We start from the raw sequence: 23,445 nt of genomic DNA, 5'->3' as shown, positions 1-23,445 counted from the left end.
TAATGGATGGATGGATGGATGGATGGCCACAGCTCTGGTTTGTCTTTAGTCACCCCCTAGCCTTTGTTATTAAAGATTTTATATGTGTAAATAATTTAATTTCAGTTGGTAATATGACCCAGTCCTTTCCAGAGAGAGCTGATTATCCAAAAATATTTAAAGACAAGATTATTCACTGCATTGCTTAACCTGCTGTCTTATAGCACAGAGGGATTACTAAAAATGAAGCAGAGCACTCAATCATCATTTATGGTAGCTTATCTTTCACTGTGCAATTTAAATCAACTAAAGAGTTTGTTAAATTGCTGAATGATGTCCCCGTTTCTTGATTACAACATAATCTTAACAGAGGAAGGCTTATTTGTTTTGGTCGCATGTCAAAACCACAAAAGCCAAAACCAGAAACTCTGCCAACTAGTTTATATTATTATTTTTCTTTCTGCTAGTGAAATAAGTCTCCAGACATTTGCTCTGTGGTTTGACTGTGATTGTTGTATGACTGTGTTTAACATCATATAAGAAAAAAAGAAGAATTAAGGGCAAATTAAACATTACAATCAGGGAAACTTGGTAATCTGCAGCTCAAAAAAAGTTTGAAAAGACGTGTTGTATGTATGTTGAGGTGGGGTGAAAAGCCTTCTGGGAAATGTTGGAAATCACTTTCTCAAGTAGAAACAGACAAAACTTGACAGATTAAGTTAAGTCAGTGTTTTAAAATCATAGAATAACTCCTGGAAAGCACATATCATCATTTAATTGCTCTCTTCTCCTCTTATTTTAGATTTAAAGCAGACGTGTGTGGCTGTGAGCTCAGTCTGAGTGGAGTTCGGCCTGTTATGTCCACAGTTGTTCCATAGGTGGCAACGAAGGAAGTAGGAACAGCGGTATTAAAGGGAAAGCTGCTGAAATCCAGAGATAAAAGACCTCAGCTTTTAGCTGCGGCTAAATCACGGTGTTATTTTAAAACTCTTTACAAGAACCAGAGCAGACAGAGTCACACATCAGAGCTAAAGCTTGACAAGTTGGTTTCTTGTTTAGATGCTTTTCAGTAATTTGGGTGATATAATTAAATTAACCCCACTTCTGAAAAAAAATGTCTTTCAGTTGGATACAAAACTTTCTCCTATAATCTTTAATGTGACATTTTGGCTTTTTACCTTCATGAAAAACTTGGACAGAAGTAGGTTTATAAGTTTAGGTGAGGGGGAAAACTGTATTTGGAAAAGATGCACAACATGAGCAGCCATATTTTTAGAATAATGTGTATGTTCAGCAGCTTGTACTAATAAAGTAATGACTAGAGAGTGGTTTTACACATGCAGGTTAGCTGGCAAAAAACATCAGAAAGGGTTAAAACAACTCTGATACATAGAAACCCTGGTAAAAAGAACAAAACGGATAATCTGCAGTGGTAAAACAAGAGACGGATAAAGTGATAAAATGTGTCTATATGACATGATTATTCTTTAGTTTGACTCTGAACAGGGACAGCATCCTGTCACTGAGTCGCTTCACACTGAAATCCAGAACAGCTGGTAGAAGATGACTGACCTCTAACCTCTGAGCCCCTGATGACCCGCTCGGCTCGTGCTGTTCAGCCCACTGTGACTCTGAATGGATTAAACTGCTGCAGGAGTATTAATGAAATTAGTAGAACAAAAGAACATCTCCTCAGCAAACAGGATTCTGAAGACAGAACATTAAGAAAATTGTTAACATGTGTGTCAGTCAACACTACTAGGTTTTAATGCAGCTATAATTTAAAAAATAGTTGTTGCCTTTTAAATTAATTGGCAGCTATTTTGAAAATTACCTAATCATTTTGAGTTTTTTTTTCAGAAAAAAAAATGAAATTTTCTGATTCCAACTTATTAAATGTGAATACGTTTCTGGTTTCTTTCCTCTGTGGTAGTAAAGTGAATATCTTTGGGTTGTGGAAGACATTTATCATCCTTGATTTTGGGAAACATTGATCGACATTTTTCACCAGTTTTGACATTTTATAGACCAAACAGCTAATTGATCATTTTAGAAATAATTTTCCAAATAAAAGAGATGCTGTATTCATTAACAACTGCTCTGCCACTTATTTTAGTGATCATTTTGTTTGTATAATGACAGAACACGGTGAAAAAGCACACTATAATATTCTATGTTTATATTTGGCAAAAAAGCAACAAATTCTCTCATCTGAGAAGCTGAAATCAGAGAATGTTTTTATTTATTTTTCCTTGAAGTATAACTGAAACGTATAATATTAAAATTAGATCAGTCGCTAATTAATTTTCTGTAGTTTAAGTAAAAGATCAGTCATTTAAAAACAGTTCTGAAGGTTTCCACTGGAGCAAAACAATAAGAATATTATTCCGAGTGTTTTTTAAACAAACCATGTTGTCTGTGATCCCATTAGAGTAAAACCCGTTAAGTAGTTCTTCTGATACCGTGTTTCTTAATGTGTGTCAGCGAATGAGCGGGATGTCAAAGATTTTGAAATAAAAATAATATGAGTTAGATTTAAATGATACAATCTGAAGTTTATGTAGGAGACAGCAGGGATTTTATTTCGTTCTGCTCAGCTGACTGAGAATACTGAACTATTATTGTGTTTCGGTCACCTCAAAATTAAACAAACTGCTTTTAGCCCGAATGAACCATTTTTAATCATGTTTGCTGGATAACAGTACGGCCTGTTTGGATGTGCCTGGAGACTTCTTGGAGAGCTGCAGAGTCTTCGACACGCTGGCCTGTTACGGGCTTCAGTGTGTTGTCACTTAAGTAAAGCCGGCGTAATCCTATAAGGGCGGATGAGGAGACAGACATGTGATGCCCCACTTGTTTCTTAGGTGGAGGGCGGTGGAGAGGGGGGCTGGCAGGCTTTACCAACCAGATGGAGAGGCTTTGTAGTGTGTGTGTGTGTGTGTGTGTGTGTGTGTGTGTGTGTGTGTGTGTGTGTGTGTGTGTGTGTGTGTGGGCGTGTGACTGATTAGACGCAACATTAACTGACACTCGTTCTGGTGTGGGTTTTTTTTGGCCAATAGTAAAACACAACACCTTGATTCAGTGTCCAATAGAGCGAAGTTGAGACGGAACCAGATCTAGTCTTTGTCAGGTTCAAGCCTCAGTCAGTCGGACATGTTTTGCGCCTGACTACCGCCAGTCACTCTGGCCATCACACTCAATTAGCAGACTTCCTGTCCTCTCCCTCACCCCCCTCTGCCAGATTAAAGCCATTACACCATCCATACCAATTGGCTGCGCACTTTGCCCTCCTCAAGGACGACACGCGTTGTCACAGCGAGGGTAGTTTATTGACTGAAAGTCAGATCTCACGGTGCTGTCTGGTAGGCAGTCCCAGGTAGTCAGTCCATGAGTTTTTAATGGGTGGAGATGAGCGCCACCAGCAGCACCAGACTGAGCCCCAGTCTGAACCTACTGCAGGTGAACGAGCCCAAGCGCTATGGCTCCACGCTGTCGCTGGAGGAGAAGTGTGAGCAGTCTTTCTTCCTCTTTTACTACTACAGGATGGAGGATGAGGCGGTGCTGGACCGGGGGGCGTCCTTACTGAAGCACATCTGTGATGAGGAGGAGGTGGAGGGTAAGTTTACCTGTTACACTACACTTTAATTCCTCTAATTATACCTTCAATGGGATGCAGATTGTAAGACGATATAAACCAAAATATTTAAAGCTGCATTTGGAGCCATTTGTCTAAAAACTGTGCTACCTAAAAGCTCAAATAATGTTGCTTTTCACTAGTTATTCTGAATTGTTTTATTTCAAAGCAAGAGCACTCATTGAGAAAAACAGGAAAGGCATCGATCAGCCTTTTAGAGACTTGCCAAAGTCGCGTACATCCTGCACGTACACCCCAGTGCTCACCTATTTGGTGAGCTGGCATGAGAAAGATGTAGAACAGAGAGCATGTGATGCTGTGTTTACCTCACTAATCCCCACAAAGACCTCCAGGACAACAAAGAGAGTGAAGAAAAGCTTGCAGTATGCTAACATGTCTTAATATGTTGAGAGTAAAACTAATGTAGATGTATTCTCTCTGCAGTTAAGTTGTGTTTTTTTCATTGTGGAGAGCCCAGCTACTACAAATGGTTCTCTGTTTCAGTGAATTACAATCTACAGTAGCTTTCCTGCTAAGTTTTTCCAATGTGCTGCATTTCTCTCATCTCTGATCGGGCTACCATACAGTCAGCTTATTGATTCAGCAGCCATTTACACTTTTGCTTTTACGTCAGCTCGTCATGCTTATGGTTTCTCAGGAATGAAGTTAAGTTTACATGGTGCTGACAATTCAATTCAATTTTCAATTTTGTTTATATAGCGCCAATTACAGTCAAATTGTCTCAAGACGCTTTACAGAACCCATATGCCTGAACCCCCAGAGCAGCCCTAAGGAGACAGTGGCAGGAAAACACCCTTTAAACAGGGAAAAAAACCCTGTTAAAAGGGTGTCAGGCATATGCTGATTAGTTTCATTTGGCTTCATCGATAAATACAACTGAGTGTCGTCAGCATAACAATGGAAATTAATACAGTACTTCCTAATAATATTGCCTAAGGGAAGCATGTATAATGTGAACAGTATTGGTCCTAAGACAGAGCCCTGAGGAACTCCATGATTAACCCTAGTATGCTCAGAAGAGTCATTGTTGACATGCACAAACTGGAACCTGTCTGATAAGTAGGATTTAAACCAGTCCAGTGCTGTCCCTTTAATGCCAATAGAATGTTCTAGTCGCTGTAATAAAAGTTTGTGGTCGATTGTATCGAATGCTGCACTAAGGTCCAACAAAATAAGTATAGAGACCAGTCCATTATCTGAGGCTATGAGAAGGTCATTAGTAACTTTCACCAGGGCTGTTTCTGTGCTATGAACTAACGACATTAGTTGGTTGTAGTCCAGCAGATTAAAGGGTCTGGCAGGGAACTTGATTTTACGTCCAAGAACCTCGTGTTTTGTTTTGGTAATTTGGTGGAAGTACTCAAACTGGTTCCAGCAAAAACCTTTGCTGCTAGTCCTAACTTTTGTTCTTGTCCATAAAAGATAAAACCGAAGCCAAAGCAAGAACAAAAACCCAGATTCTTTCTCTCCTGACTAAGAAAATGAAATATACTATCTTAACGGTTGTTAATGCCAGGCAGTACTTTACTTTGGTAGATATTGCGACTGCGATTTCAATCATGATTCTAGTCTGAATGTTAATTTTTGTATTTTTCTTTTTCACTGAAGAAAAATGATGTGATAATTTACTGCAGTTTAACCAAACATGTTCGTTGAATGAATAATATGACTTGTAGTCCACTTAATCACAGTGGTTTGTTTAAAATAGCATGTTGTAATATTTTTTACCTTTATCAAAAAAACTGCAGCTCTTTGGATTTGAATATTGTACTTTATTGCAATTTCAATAATATTTTGATTAATCATTCAGTCCTAGTTGATGAATTTTACATTATTTTTAGAGTTTCATATAATTTTATTTGTCGTTTCTGCACCATTATACTCTGCCACTGGTTTCCATTCATTGCTGCACATGAACCTGCTTAACTCCTGGGACATGAGTTATGTAATCAATCATCAAGTCATTACTTTTTTATGTTATTTTATCACTGCAGCACAGTTTTCACACCAAAGTACATCACCACACAGCAGTAAGGAGCTGATGATGGATTACAACCTTCAAAAATCTGCTAATTAAGTTTTGCTTAGTCATGAAAATAAAACAAAGGCTGTTCAGAATAGCTGTTGAAACAGTGTCATGGTTTTTTAACTATGATGAGTGGTGCAGTTGATTTGAACTAAGCTGTGTAAAACCACCAGAATAATACTTTAGGATACATGATTGTAGCCATGAGTAACATCAGAGTCAAGAGAGGAGCTTGGACAGAAGTCCTCCTCATATTAGAAGTCAGCATTTGGTCAGGTGTTGCCTCAGCTCGGACTCTGCTTCAGTCTCTCTAACTTCCTATTGGTAACCAGCGTCTCAGCTGTGGCTGCATGTGTCCTCGTCTGCTCTGTCCCTTTTTGGAGTTGAGCTCGCTGAGCTCCGTCTCCTCCCTGCTGTTCTCCCAGAGCCGACTGTTCAGAGAAACAAAAACAGATGAGGTGGTTCGACATTTCTCACGTTGTACAGGATAGTTCCGTAAGAGGAGCCCAGTGCAAATGCCCAAGATTGACAGTTTAGTCACGCAGCTCAAGTCTCTTTGACTTTTGACGACAAATTAAAGGAAAAACCTGAACCTTTGCCCCCTGCAGTGAGGGGATCTGGTGGCTCTGATATGCTGCTTTGGGGAGCGTTTCGCTGGCATGGCTTCAGCCCACTTGTCCATTTAAGCCTTGATTATATTCTGTTGCGGGCACACACACGGACAGTTGTGGGCATTATGGATGCATAGTTGTCATTACACTACTTTTGTAGTCCTTAGTATTATGGTACTTCTCTGGAGTCTGCTTGCATGACTCTATTCTAAACATGTGTATACTTTTAATCTATGTTTTCTGTGCATGCACACCAAAGCCAAGCATGTACACTACTGCCCTTGTAGTGTAGTCACAAATTTTGTTCTGTACGTGGATGTCCACAGAGGGGTCCCTATGGAGAATATATACTCACAGATATAGAAAGCATAACACTGGCCTTAAAAATAAGGGTCACTGAAAATCAATCCAGAGCTGTTGTCAGGGAGCACCTTCATCCTATCATGAAACAATTCCAATCTCTTCCAGGATAACAAGGCCTCTCCATCTATAAGGCACAAAAGGTCACTAAAAACTTTAATTAAAACTATGCAAATCATATATATTTGTCCTCTAAAGTCACCAGATCTCAACCCAACTAGATGCCTCTGAACCAACATGTTAAACAGTGATCTTCACCACCACCATCAAAACACTGAAAGAGAGCTTTTGGAAGAATGATGGTGCATTTCTGTAGTTGAATCCACCAAAAACATGTAAAATCAATGCCAAGAACATCTCACTGAGACACTTTATGTAGGTTTTTCCTTTATTTTGTCACCCATTCGTATATAAATAGTAGATTTTATATGTTTTATGGGACTAATGCGAAATTTCACTTTCAGACACCACAGACCTATAAAAGCCCAGAAACATGCAGTATTTACAGTACAAAGTTTGCAATACGTACTTTACAATCCATGTCTCAGACAGTGCTCTGTGATGATAAAGAACTACTGGAGTACTTGGTTGAACAAGTATGGGAGATTTTTGACAGTTATGATAGACAACGCTGTACGCCGCCTTCATCAAAAGACCAAATGAGGGACTATCTTTTGGATGACGGCTGTTCATCCATCCAGTAGAGTTAAGAGTCTTAGAGAATCTTCACTTTTCCTTTAATTTGTCATCTGTCTGCATTAGGGAAGCTGCCATGTACCTAAACTCTCACATCTGGCTTGACCTCATGTTAAACCAATGGAGTTGCTTTCTCACTGCTGAGTCATGAGTGACTTAAAACAGTAATATTTCTCCTGACAGAGACGCAGCAATCAACATCTGTCTCCTAATTCAGCGCTATCTTTTTAAGGCTGTTTAGTATGCTGTCAGTGCTGCATGGCGTGTTGCCATCCTCCTCACTGGTCTGGGCAGGTCCCAGTGGCGCGGTTACTGGGGAAACTGGCGGTGGCGTTGCCTCTCCTCAGAAATCTAGTGAGCTAAACAAACCTCCCAGCAAACACAAGGATTTCATTTCATTCAGTGTGCGCTTACAGGCAGATCCAAAAGAAGTTCTTCTTCCACCCCAAAAAAAGAAGAGGAAGTTGCTTCACAAAGCTGCCCTGGCAGAGTGCAAACCTTCCTTTCCAGCTCCTTGACTTGACTATTTTTTTTTATTCCTCCTCCTCCTCCATCACTCTCCTCTCATTGTCTTGACTACTTTCTTGTTGTCGTTTAGCCTGTGTAAACGTTTTTACGCCCGTCTTTACTGCTCATCTGTCAGCTCTAATGGCACTGTGCTCTTTATTAGCTCTGTCCGTCAATGTCTCTTCAATGTTCTCTTTTATTGTTATTGTCCTGCCATCTGCTTTCAGGTCTTCCTGTCATCCCCACTTGTGTTGTAAATCTAAATTATTCCATAACTCACTTTAATATTTATGAGCAAACCATCATTTATGTTGTTGTATTAATTCTGGACATTTATACTCTCCTGTTCAAACATCTGGGGTCACTTAGAAATGTCCTTATCTTGAAAGAAAAGCATTTTTTCAATGCAGATACCATTAATTGAATGATAAATCCAGTGTAGACATAGTTAATGTGGTAAATGACTATTGTAGCTGGAAACAGCTGATTTTTAATGGAATATCTCCATAGAGGTACAGCGGAACATTTCCAGCAACCATCACTCCTGTGTTCTAATGCTACATTGTGTTAGCTAATGGTGTTGAAAGGCTCATTGATGATTAGAAAACCCTTGTGCAGTTCTGTTAGCACATGGATAAAAGTGGGAGTTTTACTGGAAAACATGGAATTGCCTGGGTGACCCCAAACTTTTGAACTGTAGTGTATATGCCATGTATATTTCATTTTACGCTTTAGGTTGCATTACTTTAAAGCCTAACTGTCTTTCCAATGGATATTCCATTAAAAATCAGCCATTTCCAGCTACAATAGTCATTTACCACATTAACAATGTCTACACTGGATTTACCATTCAATTAATGTGGTCTTCATTGGAAAAAACTGCTTTTCTTCCAAACATAAGGACATTTCTGAGTGATCCCAAACTTTTGAATGGTAGTGTGTTTGGTGGAATTTCTTACTACAAATAATTTAAGATCAAATCATGACTGCAGAATTCTTTGAAGTTTTCCTTCAATCACAGCAGCAGAGAATTTATTCTAATAGTCTGTACATCCAGCATTAATTCTTTGCTTTCTTGCATGTTTGTCGTGGCGTTTAAAGTCCCTCACTGCACATCAGTCGTACATCTACAGGTGTTTTCACTTGGCTGATTGAGCTGCTCTGTTTGGATGTGAGCAGACTAAGCTTGTCTGGCATCTTCATCACTCTCCTGCTAGTTTTATTGCACCTGTTAGCTTAGTGTTCAAAACCCGACTGAGGCAGCACTGCTTTTATCCAGGCAGGTGTAGATTCCACTACGATTCTAATTTGCCGCTTTTACTTTACACCTGTGTTAGATTTATGTGTGTTTCTTTGCTCCTGCTGCTACATAAATCGCAGCACAGCCAAATAGAAAGCAGCCGTTCTTTGGTTACTTGGTGTAAATCTCAGCATAACTCCACTAAAGCTGTAATACTTTAAAGTACTGGTGTGGGCGTGTTTCCCTGTCACTGAAAGCAGGTGGATAATTCTGCTGTATGGATGCAAGTTCTAAAGAATGTCGGAGTGCTCTGTGAGTTGCATTCTGACATGACGGTGTAAATATTTTAGGGTCTTTTTCTTTACAGTTAACCTAACATTTGTAAGAAAATGATGGCTTGTAAATATTTTACTACTTCTATTTTTTATTTGTTTCCTTACCTGTCTCCTCTGTCTGTGTAAACACAACCTGTAGTGGCCACTTTCTAAGAAAAGTCTCAGAATTTTTGTCATGTAGCTGTCAGGCCTAACTTCCTGGTTCCACAGAGGAGTGTAGAATTTTAGTATTTTACAGAATCTGATTTGAGCAAACGGTTTGTTTTTGTTGAAATTATAAATAAGAAATGATAGAATAAAGTGATTTCAAATTATTTAAGATCAAATCATTACTGCAGAAATCTTTGTTTGCCTGCAGTCACAGTAGCAGAGAATGTAGTATCTATTATTATTTATTATTATTAGCCTGTAAATCCAGCATTAATTCTTTGTTTTCTTGCATGTGTGTCATGGCATTTAAAGTCCCATTTGGAGGAAATGTCACATTTGAAGCTCAGATTTGGTAGTACTCCCTATCTCTTACTGAACCACTCGATTAGTTGAAGAACTGTCAGAAAGTTGAAAATCCCCCAACTCTCTGTTTTTCCAGTTTCTGTCTCTGATAAATTGGGCAATTTTGATAATTAAAACAACTAAACATGCCTTTCCATCTTGACAACTGGTTTTGAGGTTAAAGAATATTTATAGTCATTGCATTTTTGCAATGAAACTTTGTTGAAAAACAACAGTATAACAAAGAACAAACAGCTTCATAAAAGCAAGTATTAAGAAATAAAAAGTATTTAAAAAAAAGTGTAACAGTGCAATGAGGTACAGTGTCTGCTTTAAAGTGTCTGATGCGAGTAAAAGGGGGAAAAAAAGCCTAGTTTGAGATGGTTATTGCACATGACCATGTTTGAGAGCAGCGGGTGGGTTTATGCTGTAAGTTGACATTAAAAACTGACTGAAGAATCAATAGTTTTAGTACAAATAAAAGTACAATCTTTTCAAACATCTTGTGTAAAAAAAAAATACAGCCAATCTGCAGGAACTTGGAAGAAGTGACAACATTAACTTTGCTGTTTTCTGAGGCTGCTGATTCATTCATTCAGTCTTTAAAGCCTGCTCTGGTTCTCTCTCTGAACTTGGAGTTTTGCTTCAGAGAGAAAAGGAATTGTGTTTGTATGTTTTGGAGGATGCCAGCAGGGCTTTGTACCGTGTACGACTGATCTTGTGTTTTTCTGTTTTCACATAAACATGGGAGAGGTGCATCTCTGTTGAACCTAAAGCCTGGTGGACAGCAGCTCAGCTGTGGGTGATGCTGGTTCTGTCTCTGCTGCTGTCTGTCTGTACACTTCACCTTCTGTCTTTCTGTCTCACATTTTTTTTTTCACTATTTCTCACGTGTTTACCAGCATTTATAGCATTGTCACTGATGTCATGTCATGTGGAGAGGGAAAGGTACCAAAACAAGCTGGTAGATTGAAGGAATATATCCTCTGTTTGTGTCCTCTGTACTGGACGTTTGTCTTAGCTCTATATCTTTGGACTCATTTTAGCTGCCCTATTCAAACCTGATGTGTTCAGTATGACAGCCTGGACTTTCCAATGATATCTCATGATTGAGTGGGAAAATCTCACTGTTGTTTTCATGCTGAGAGAAAAAAGAAACTGCAGCAAAACTGGCCTGCCAGGAAAAGAGAAAAGTTAAAAAAGTCAAATATTGTTAAGATATGGCTGTTTTACTGATGCTAATCATACATTTTCTTGTTTACGAACACATCAGGAATTAGAAATTGGGGTCAGAATTCAGTTAAACTTTCCGGAAAAATAATCTCCCCTTTCTGAATGTCAGCTGTAATGGATATGAAAACGATTTAATATATTTTCTATGTAAAGTAATTAATGTAATAAATAACTAGTTGTTTATAGCTACATTTTATTCAACCTCTTAAATTTCACACTATTGTTATTTAATTTAGTTTAATTTAGTTTCTCAAAGTTTCCTTACAAGATGGATCGGCATGTTTTCTTGTCAGTTTATTTTGATTTCAAAGTGTCGCTGTTTTTTTTTTTTTTTTAAACGGTAAAATCGTTCTGTTGTCTACTACAGTGAATATGCTGTAAAATCTAAAATAAAAATACTTTTAGAAAATTCTAAATTGTGAGTTGTTTCAGCTCCAAAAAGGAAGGAAATAACAGAAAAAAAGTTCAATTTTGAAAGATGCTTTTTTCCTCGGTTCCCTTGAGGATATATTCGTTGTTTTATCTGTGATCTGTGTTAACATTTAACCCTCCTATTGTCTTAATTTACAGGCACCAAAAAATATTGTTTCCTTGTCTGAAAAAAATCCAAAAATTCAGAAAAAAAATTGTTCAAAGATTTCGCAAAAATGTTGAAAATGTGGACATCAGAAGTTTCACTGTGAAAATATAGATTTTTTTTCCACATTTTCAAACTTTAAAACAAATCAGTTTTGACCCGCAGGACGACACGAGGGTTAAACATATTAAACCTTAAACTTTAGTCTGTTTCCGTGTATCTGCTCAGTATAACAGCTTTAACTCACTAAATCTGAAAACCATTCTGAAAAACTAACTATAGACAGAGGACAGTAAAATATTCTGTCCTGTTGATATTAGCCGAGACAGAGGAAATGTTTTAGGATGTTCTTCCTCTCTTACGCTCAGTATTAGTTTGGTATGTTGAACCGCTGGTGTCACTGAATTTAGATGAACCCCTAAAAACAAGGCATTGTGGTACGAGTGAATAATGAACGCTGTTGTGCTCCAACAGAGATCACTGTTTGTTGTGTTGAGGGGTTCAGCTCTTCCTGGTTGGGTCATGTGCAGTGCTTGGCTCAGCTTTACCCGACCTGCTCCAAAAGGGGAGGTTTGACAAGAATCGCATGGAGCCTTTTGTTTCAGGAGCACGTTTGACGCTTACTGTTCAAGGTTGCTTTTTACAGGAAGAATCCAGTGTAGGAGGTTAGGGTTGAGGTTTCAGTTCAAACTTTAGGGTATCAGACAGTAATATGCAGGTAATGAAGGGAATAAAAGGAATTAGGAATTAGTGGTTCTTATTACTACTGGAAAAACTTGTGCACTGGACCATAAATTTAGCTGTCAGTTTACGTGACAAAAACACATCCAGTTTAGCCCAGAAACTCTATATACAGCTTGGGAACCTTACTTGTGCTTCAACTTGAGGACACAGGGTCTAAATTAGTACTGCAGCAGTGATTTCTGCAGATGTTCAGGGGTTTGTTTGTACTCACGAAATTTACATTGATTAATGTCTTGGTTCAACAAAGTGCTACTCCTTGTTGTATACAGCATCATACACATTAAATTATACAAACAGAAGGCTGTTTTTAATGTAAAATCCTCCTATTTTATACGAATGAGCGTAGTGTAAAGAGCACCACTGCATCCTCCAAAAAGACCACAATGTTGAACAATTTGTACAAAAAGTGAACATTATAATCTCCATGAAGGATGTATTTCAGGACCGTTGCCTTAGTCTGCTCTAGTTTTGGCTCATGTACAAACAAACTTGCTAAAAAGTGTATATCTATATAAATTTATTTGCCTAGCATAGTTACTACAAGTGCAAATCCAAGTTCTTACATCAATAAAATAAATAAAAACAGAAAGGTAGCAGTGATAAAACACGTCAATAAAGTATAATAGCCTGTAATAAAAATAATAAATAGGTCTGGTGCTTGTGAATTACATGAACGCAAACCTAAAAAGACACATTTTAAGGTTTTATTTAAAGCTATCCAGCTGTTTTAGAACAGAACACTTAGAACATTAGTTTTACTCGGGGACATTTAAGACACCAGAGGCAGAGGATCTGGAGGATCTAGATGGGGTAAACCTAACCAACATCTGACATAAACTGGCAGGAGCTCATCTGTGGATAGATTTCACAACTTAAAACTTTTTCTGTACCAGGCTGTAAACGCATATATATCAGCTGTAAAGCTTTGCATTTTAAAACGGGGTCTGTGGGTGTCGACTTGCCTTTAAAGGTGCCCCCAAGGGACATTTGAGGAAGTGCAGTTTTTTTTTGTTTTGTTTTTAAAGTTATTTTTTTTTGACATTATGATGTCAGCTGACTCCGGGGATTGTACAGTCCTGGCCTTATTGGATCTCTCATCTGCTTTTGACACTGTAGATCATTCTGTTCTGACCAACAGTCTCCATGATCTGGTTGGGTTGTCTGGTTTGGTTTTAAAGTGGTTCTCCACGTATCTGTCAAGCAGAACTTTTAGTGTTTACGTGAACCAGATTGTGTCTGACACCACGGCATTATCATGTGGAGTACTGCAGGGCTCAGTCCTAGGACCTATTCTGTTCCTCTTGTATGTTCTGCCTCTAGGTGACATGATCAGGCAGTTCAGAGATGTCTCCTACCATTTTTATGCAGATGACATCCAGCTTTACTGTTCTTTTAAAGCTACTGAGCTTAATAAACTGTCCTCATTAACCGACTGCTTGACCAGCATCAAGCAGTGGTTGACAGACAATTACTTGCAGCTTTATTCTGCTAAAACAGAAATTTTAATAGTTGCACCTGAAGGAACAGCTCCTGAAATAAAGAGGCATATTGGAGACTTAGGCTCATTTGTTCAACCTAGTCTCATGAATTTAGGAGTCATGTTTGACTCGACAATGCCTCTGAATCAACATTCAAATCAACTAACTAAGAATAGTTTCTTTCACCTCAGGAACATTGCCAAATTGAGAGCTCTAGTGTCAAAAGTTGAACTAGAAATGATTATGCGTGCTTTTATTTCTTCTAGGTTGGATTTTTGCAACAGCTTTTTTACCTGTTTAAATAAAAAGGAGCTTGGGCATCTTCAATCTGTACAGAATGCTGCTGCTCGGCTTTTAACTCACACTCACAAAAGAGTGCACATCACCCCAGTCTTGGTATCCCTCCACTGGTTACCCATTCATTTTAGAATACATTTTAAAATGTTGGTCCTTACTTTTAGAGCTCTTCTTAATCAAGCTCCCTCATACATCTCAGACCTTATTCTTCCTCATGCACCAGCTCGTGCACTGAGGTCATCAGGTCAGAGGTTGTTGTCTGTTCCACGCACACATTTTAGGACCAGAGGTGACCGATCCTTTCAGGCAGTAACACCCAGACTGGAATGCGCTGCGTGTCTCCTGAAGATGCCTAGACTCAGCTGATTCCTTTAAAAAGCAGCTGAAAACTTTTTTATACAAGCAGGCTTTTAGTTAGGTGAGGGCTTTTACGTGTGTGATTTTACATGTGTGATTTTATGATCAATATGGTTCTATATCGTGGGGGCTTATTTTACTGTATTTTTATGTCTTATTTACTTTTTCTTTTACTGTAAAGCACTTTGTGATTTTTATCTGTGAAAGATGCCATATAAATAAACTTTACTTACTTACTTAAAAGCACAATATTAATGAATTCTACAATAAACGGAGAGACTGTAAAAGCCAAATAATGAGCTCTTTGTTTTTAGTTTTGGTGAGGAGACGTCCTGTTGCAGAAGATTGTTTAATCGTTTCCAAAGTATTGCAATAGTCAGGTCGGCTAGAAAGGAAGTCTCTCAGTGTCTTTCTTAGACAGGAAAGGTCACACATGGGAAGTGTTTTCCTGAACGGGTCAAATGCACTTCAAGTGATGTTTCTCTCCAGGGATTCAAAGGTTAGGTCACAGTCAAAGGTGACACCAAGGTTCTTAGCCCCGTGGCTTTTTGTTCATAGTGAGCATTTTAAAATGAGCACTAAGGTCACTCTAGAGTTCCTTTCACACCTCAGTTTGAGCTTTTTGTAATCCATTTTCATTGGATTTGGTTAACTTGAAGTTAGTAAGTAACAGTGAAACTTATGAGTTACTAATTTTAGTGACATAAAAACCGTTTTAAGTCCATCATTGTGTGTTTTCCAAGTAGTAATTACTTCTCCAGCATCTCACTAAATCGGTGGTTGTCAGTCGAGCTTCATATGTTTGATGTTGTTGTAAAAGAAGGTGTGTTTGGCGATATGGTTCATTGCTTCATGTAACCAAACTCACAGAATGTAGCACCCAGGAATGTGGCTTAAATTCCACCTGGAACCTTTTGTCTGCATTAATAACAAGTTGAAGTTAAGTTAGTTAAGAAAGAATTCCCTGAACCAGATAACTAGATAGGATCAGCTCTTTTGAGATCATGTTGGCATTAAATCCACATCCACCTGAACGGCATGCTCTCAGCAAACAGCTTTGTCTGCTTACCATAACTGACCCTAAACTACACAACTCCAGTTCTCAGAAAACTGCACGTCTGATTGGTATTGTGCCAACATGTATAACAGGGATGTGTTCATGCAGACAGTCGTGGCGTCTTCGCTGCTACGTGCGACTGCTTTTTCTGTCCAAATATTTATTTTGACAGTGTACTGCAACCTCCATTACCCTGCTCTGTTACGCTGTCTAGGGCCTGCTGTGGGCCACGTGAGCACGTTCCCTCTTGAAGCGAGCTGAGAAGTGGTCAAGAGTAGGTCGGGCTTACGCACAGGATTGTACTTCAGTTATTCTGCAGCACTGTAGGGACTTTCAGCTAACGGCTGACAGATTATCGGTTCGGTTTCTAGTTATTGCTCCCATTATTTAAAAAAAACTAGTTTACAATAAAATAATTAAAACTGTGGCACTTTGGCTCTTATACAGTCACCTTTACCTATCTGTAGTTTCCACTTCTGTTATATTTTGGTTACTCTGCAGCACTGTAGAGACTTTTAAAAGTGTTTTATGCTGAGAACCAATTGATTAGTGGTCTGATTTCAATTACTGGCATCATTATTTATAAAAAAATTGTAATTTACAATAAGATGAATTAATTAGAAATGTGATGCTTTGGCTCTGATGCATTCATCTTTGTCTATCTTCAGTTACCACTCTGTTCTATTTCAGTCATTCTGCAGCACTGAAGGGACTTTAAAAAGTGGTTTCTGCTAATACTTGGCTTCTTATTAGTCTGGTTTCCTAATATTGGCATCATTATTTTTGGGGAAAAAAGCTGTCTTTCTCTGTAGTCACCACCCTGCGGTTTATTACATTGGTTGCATGTTTAAACATATGAAAAACATACACTATCATTCAAAAGTCTGGGGTCACTTCAAAATGTCTTTATTTTTGAAAGAAAAGCAGTTCTTTTTCAATGAGGATAACATTAAATGAATGATAAATCCAGTGTAGACATAGTTAATGTGGTAAATGACTATTGTAGCTGGAAACAGCTGATGTTTAATGGAATATCTCCATAGGGGTACAGAGGAACATTTCCAGCAACCATCACTCCTGTGTTCTAATGCTACATTGTGTTAGCTAATGGTGTTGAAAGGCTCATTGATGATTAGAAAACCCTTGTGCAGTTATGTTAGCACATGGATAAAAGTGGGAGTTTTACTGGAAAACATGGAATTGTCTGGGTGACCCTAAACTTTTGAATGGTACTGGATGAGAACCGTAAATAATGACATTTCAGTGAAGTTTTGTGTCGGAGTTTGTGTTTTTCTAATTTTTGACATCAAGATTAAAATTTTCAGAACAAATGTATATCAGCAGTTGTCAGCCTCCTTTATCACTAATAATCCATTTCGACCATGAATAAACTATATTGGTCAACCCCCACTGTAGGCTTTTATCGTTGCATTTCCTGTTAGTGATTTAGAATTTACAAGTATTAAACAATCATTGCATCTTGATACCAATCAGAATTGATCAGGATGTCAGAGTCTCCTCCTTTTTGTTTTTGCAGGCCACCACACCATATACATCGGCGTGCGCGTCCCCAAGAGCTTTCGACGTCGGAGGCGTCACCGTCGGAGAACCACCCACAAGGACAGAAAGGAGAGGTTGACGGAGAACGCCTCTGACAAGTCGGACACAGAAAACAACGACGAGGCCAGCAATAGCATCCTCAAACCTCTCAGTAAGTTTTGATGGACTCCACGTCAAGGCTGATTAGGTTCCATGTCTGTCTTTACTGAAGGCTGCTCTCTTTCCCAGAAAAAAAAAAAACTCCCTATAACTCCCCGTGACCCCAACAAAGTTGCTGAGTCCACTTAGTGGCCAGAAATAGCCGTGCGTGTCCTGCTGAGTGACAAGTATGTTTGGATAGAGCAGAGTGAATTTTCATCGGAAGTAGTGGCTGCTTAGATGAAATAGCACCAGAGCTGATGTGAGTCTGTAGGGGACAGCATGGACGTGTGTCCTGTGATTCTGTGGACATACGTGTATCTGTGTTGGGTGTCATAGCTTCTATATGTGTCGGTGCTTGTGTTTGTGGTTGGTGGAGTGTAAAGTGCCCTCAGGCCGCTGCAGTATCTGGACAAAGAGGCTCGGCTGGTTGGAGGGAGGCTTGAAGGGAAGGAGAGAGGTTACACTGGATTTAAGATGGGAAAATTAAAAATGTAAGTTCAGCTCTTACTGAAGTCAGCATTTTAGTAACCCTTCAAAATGAGGTTACAGTAGGTGTGAGACCGAAGTCCTTTTTAGGATTCATAAAGATAAGATAAGCCTTTTTTAATCCCACTGTGGGGAAATTTGCCATGTCACAGCAGCAAAGGTGGCGCAAACATTTAAGGAATGTAGTAAAAAATAAAAAAATAAACCAAAATATGCATAAGTACTAGGTCTAGAAATAGCAGTATTGCACAGATTCCTTTGTAAATAAAGATACTGAGAGAAGTTAAAATATCGCAGGAATTCTTCCCTATATTCCACAGATAAATAATGATATAACACATTTTTCCGTATATGTAGAATGTAAAAGCTTTAGATATCCAGAGATCATGGTGAGTTTTTAGTGCTGAACAATGAATTGATTTCAGTTTGTAACATTTCCGTTAGCAAAATGCAAAGACTGCAATTCAGGATTTGTGGTTTTTCAATAATAGGCGAAACAGGCGAAAAGCAACATTTCACAGTGCAATGATGTATTTGTGACAAATAAAGGCAAATTATTATAATTATTATAATACGACTAATGTTGTAATTGAGTTTTATCTAATTCAAGCAGATTGAGACTTTCAGGGGTTGTTCATGCTAGCTATTGATTAGTTTATACTACATTGTTGTGTTTCTTCTGACATAAAACCAATCCTATGAACTAAAATCCACACCTTGTACATTTTACAGCACATCTGGGGTGCAGATGAATTACAATGTGAGGGAGAACCTCCTTAAACAGGGTTCATTTTGACAGTTTGGTCAATATTTGTACGATACTTCTGTCACTGAAATAGGAAATGTTCTTTTAAGATGTATTTTTACACTGGATTTTTTGTTACTTTTGTAATGTTGAATACAGTCATTTTAATTTTTTCCCCTTATGGTTATTGTTTTTGGTCAAAACACACTTGAAATGAAGGGAAATGACTACAAGTAAGACGTGTAGCTACAACAATAAATTAATGCACAAATATGGCCCTTGTATATAACAAGGAGATTTTTTTTGTTACATTCTCACTGGAATTATACAGACTCTTTCCCTTTCACTTTTGACGGCGTCTCATGTGGTTTAATGTTTCGTCACGTTTTAAATCTATCACACACTTAATATGGAACTTAAGCTTCACTTTAACAAATAATACCGCAAACCAAACTGAAATATCTGTCAAAAAAAGGAACGAAGCCAGAGATTGTGAGATAATTAACTGAAAAGAAAACATCCTTATCTAAACATGCTCATACACAAAAAGTCGCAAGCCAGAATGCTCGGGAAACACACATTTTTGTCTACATTTTGGTAAAGACTGGGATCCTCTGGTAACAGTAGCACACAGGACAATTCTGTGATTACACAAGGTTTCTGTGTAACTCCAGTCTGCTGTGGAAAAAGGCTTAAAACATCCTTGCATCCTGTCAAATCCAATAATGAGGCAGGCTGCTGTCATTTCTAGTGAATGATGTAATTTTGCACATGCCTGCTTGCACATGATGTGACGAGAGGACCGAAATATGCCAGAACCGGATTGTGCACATGTCACTCGATGAGGGGGGATTTTGTTTGGGACTCAAATCCAGTCAGAGAATAGATTACTGTCACCCCATCTGGTTGTTGCTGCTGACTGAGATAATGCACATTGAACAAATTTTAAAATTTTTTTTTTACAGATTTTAGTGGATGTTTGTTAAATACGGTGTCATTCAGTTACATGGAAACTCCGCTGTCCTTTTGTAATAAGCTTCCAGAGTTGTTGAATGAACAACTACTGATGTTGTGCCAGTGATTCAGATATCATGTTGCTTGCTGTTTAGAACACAAAGCAGTACAATGGTGTAATCTGAGTTTTTCTGTTACAGCTTCTTATGACACCCGACTCACAGGGTAATTCAATGCACCCTATCCGTCTGGTGAGAGCCTCTTAATAGCAAAGCCGTGATTATTTTGCCGGATATCTTTTAGTTCAACCAGCAAGATATTATTTTAAATTACAAATCATCGTGAAAACAGTTTCTAGTATCAAATCTCGCAGCAGCAGCATCATTCTACACGGTGATAGTCAAACATCCAAGAGAATTTAACAAAAAAACCCTCTTTATTCAGTGAGTCTAGTTATAGATGTATAATGTCTAATATATTTTATTTCTTATCGTACCTGCTGTGTTTCAAAACTTTTCAGGTTTATCATGTAAAATCCTATCAGCTATAGTTTGAAACCCAATTGAAATGACTGACTACATGTGACAAACACTCAGCTATAGAAGTGGATTTTCACGCCGCTTCTCTTTTGAAATGAATATTATTAAGTTCAGAAGAGGGTGTTCTTTCTAAATGACACTGAAGATGATTCTTTCCAGCCAGTAATTGTAGAAAAACAATTCATATTGTTGTTTCTCTCTCAAAGGCTGAAACTTGTGGATTTATTTTTCAGCCCCACTGGTCCATTTGTGCACATTGGGTTGGACAATATTATTATTGTAAGTTAAAACATGGACAGCTTTATCAAAGACCTTTTTTATTTGTGTCTTTTATTTATTTGGTGCAGGTAAATAAATGATTAATTGATATTTCAGTGTAATATCAGACAATAAATGCCAGCTTTATTGCTTCCTGCCTTTGCAGTTTGCTCCAGATGCACACTTGAGATAAATTCAATATTTTATTCTCAATAGTTGAACAAACAAGCTGGAAACAGACACTCACATAGTGTGCAAGTAGACATTAAAGACATGCGATATGCTCAAAATACTCGGTTTGTTTGTTATTTAGTTGCATTGCATAATACTTGAATGCCTTTGTGTCAAAGGGGAGGACGACCATCTTTCATTTCTAAAACACGCCATGTAGTCAGACTTTGATGTGGTAACACATGAAACCCTCCATTTGTTTGCAGTAACAGCAGTAATTCTCCATTCACGGAAAATGCGACTAATGTTGGCAAGAAAACACGAGCATTGATGTTTTGTTAGCAGTCAACACTGGGGTAGTCTGCTGGTTCATATGGGTGAAATTGTGTAAATGCTGTTGGTGTCATGGAAAATGAAGGCGTTAATGAAGTGGGCATTGAAATGGAAATACAACACAAACAAAGGCTGTATCGTTGGTTCTCATGTAAAGTCAGTTGTCCCTTTTATTTTATTGCATGTAAACAGACTTTTGTACACTTTATAGTCAATTTAATATGAACCATTAGGTACACTGTTGACAAAAGTCTCTTTTAAAGTTATTTACTGATTACTTACTAGATCAGTGCCATCTGTTCTCTCAGGACCATTTTTCACATGATTTATTACCTCAGTAAACATTTTCCTAATGAGATTTTGGTCTCACTTGCTAGTTTCAAGTCTCCTTCAAGTTGGCATAATATTTTTTTTAGTAAATTATGATCCTGTTTAGAGTAAAATAGACAATAAAGCAGGTTTTGTTTTAGGCAGGACGATTTTGTGATTAAAAGACTAACCTCCAGTTACCCAGTCAGATCCAACACTCACTGGTTATGTCTGGTTTCAAGCAACAATCCAATTCCAAACTTCACATTAATCCAAAAATCAACTTTTGCCCTGGTGGCTACGTTCATCTTTTATATACAGTCTATGCTAAAAACACCCAAAATGCAAAAGGCCCTCTTCAGACCCAGAGTCTGGTTTGTAGATACTTCTGTATTTTCTTCACGGTTCAGACTGTTCTTTCATATGCAGTCTTTCTAAATAAAATAATTACACATGGCATCCTTGATGACATGATCTGTATAACTCTTGTGAAAATTGATTTTAATACTAATAGAGGTATTTTCTGTCTTTACAGAGCTTGAAATTATGAGCAACTTTTAAGTAAACCCAAGGAAAAATCCAGCCTGTGATAGGGTGGGCATTTTTGGGTAGCTGTAGTGTTTTTTCAGTTATGAATAATATTTCTAAGAAGAGACTGGAGTTGAAGAATCACAGTTGTTTCTCTAACTAGTGATCATGCAGATCAGTTTTATTTATCACAAACTAACCTCTCAATGATTTCCCCTCTGCTGCTGCACCAAACAACTGTCTTTATCCTTTGAACCTGCAGGAATTCCTCCCGTATTTGCTCACCACTGGACTGTCAAATGCAGATTGACTGTGTTACAATTAGCATAATTCACACACTAAATGTATAGTTGATGATAAGGAGAGTTTTGGAAAAGATTTCCCTACTTTTCAAGCTCAAACAAGCTGTATTAGCCATCAAAATGCATTAGCTAATGTAATGAATGAACAGAAACTGATATCTTGTTGATTTGTAGAGCAAATAGTATTTTTTTTAGTCAGTTATTTTCATCATTTCCTTCTGCAGGCATGCTTGCCAGGTAAAAATACACCACAAGGACTCATATATACACGACTGTTCAAAAGTTACTCAGACAATTCCATGTTTTCCACGAAAACTCCCACATTTATCCATGTGCTAACATAACTGCACAAGGGTTTTCTAATCATCAATGAGCCTTTCAACACCATTAGCTAACACAATGTAGCATTAGAACACAGGAGTGATGGTTGCTGGAAATGTTCCTCTGTACCTCTATGGAGATATTCCATTAAAAATCAGCTGTTTCCAGCTACAATAGTCATTTACCACATTAACAATGTCTACACTGGATTTATCATTCATTTAATGTGATCTTCATTGGAAAATAACTGCTTGTAAACACTATTGCTTAAAAAATGAAATGGTTGTTCCAAGTTACGCTTTTTTTAGTTGTATTTTAAATACATTAGGGCTAGAATATAACTCTAGTGTTATGAGTGTGACTATTGTTTGTGTTGGGTGGCCAGGCTTGAGTCATTTTGCATCCAAAAATGAAATAATTAAACTTGAATTAATCTAATTTGATTTCCTTATTTTCCAGTTTGCTCACAACATGTTATACTGAACACCTGTGTTATATTATTTTATCTTTTGCCATCTAAGACTGTAAAGCAGCTCTGCCTTTTAAGAAATGTTTACCCAGCTAAAAGTGAAATGTGCAGGCACCTAACGTCCTACTGTTATTTACTGGGAAACTCAGCTGCCCCCAGGGGAAGCTCCTCATCTGTCTGGACTGAAATCCTCTTGTTTGGTCAGATGGACGCTGCAGGGACCGAAAGTACATCATCCTGGTTACATGCGTGTCCACTGCACAGCTTTTTGACCTCTGCTCGTTTTGATGCATGCCTTTGTTTTTGCCCATCTTTCTCTGCTTTGATCAAATGTTCTCCTAAAGTGGATTGCAGAGATTACACAGAAACTTGGCCTGCACTCAAATAGGTGTAATTTCCAAAAGTCAAGGAGAGCAAGCCATGACTGCTGGTTTATTTTATTCTATTTATTTATATTTAGGTGAACAGAGCTCTACTTTTCTGTTCATGTTTCATTGTTAAAATATAGATTTATAGTTTTCTGAAGAATTGTTTTTTAGTTTAGATAAACACAACAGATAGTCAAGTCAAAGTCAGCTTGATTGTCAGTTCTTTTATATCTATGTGACATATCAAGGATCCAAATTATGCTACTCTCTCTTCGTTCAACAGTAGACGTTAAATAAACACTTAGAAGGTTCGGAGA

General features: G+C 38.0%; 1 protein-coding gene across 6 annotated transcripts in view; it reads left to right on the top strand.

The window, feature by feature from the left end:
• The window catches only part of slc4a4a (solute carrier family 4 member 4a), a 93,695-nt gene that overhangs the window by 4,974 nt on the left and 65,276 nt on the right, over positions 1–23,445 (top strand). For all 6 annotated transcript variants that reach the window (XM_055011187.1, XM_055011190.1, XM_055011189.1 and 3 more), the window contains exons 3-4: positions 3,522–3,595; positions 17,182–17,355. In XM_055011187.1, the coding sequence (XP_054867162.1) occupies positions 3,522–3,595; positions 17,182–17,355 (248 nt within the window). The remainder of the gene's footprint in view (positions 1–3,521; positions 3,596–17,181; positions 17,356–23,445) is intronic.

The sequence above is a fragment of the Amphiprion ocellaris genome, chromosome 6 (genome assembly GCF_022539595.1).
Source record: "Amphiprion ocellaris isolate individual 3 ecotype Okinawa chromosome 6, ASM2253959v1, whole genome shotgun sequence".
In the NCBI taxonomy this organism is placed as follows: domain Eukaryota; kingdom Metazoa; phylum Chordata; class Actinopteri; family Pomacentridae; genus Amphiprion; species Amphiprion ocellaris.
This window is presented reverse-complemented; position numbering and strand designations above follow the sequence as displayed.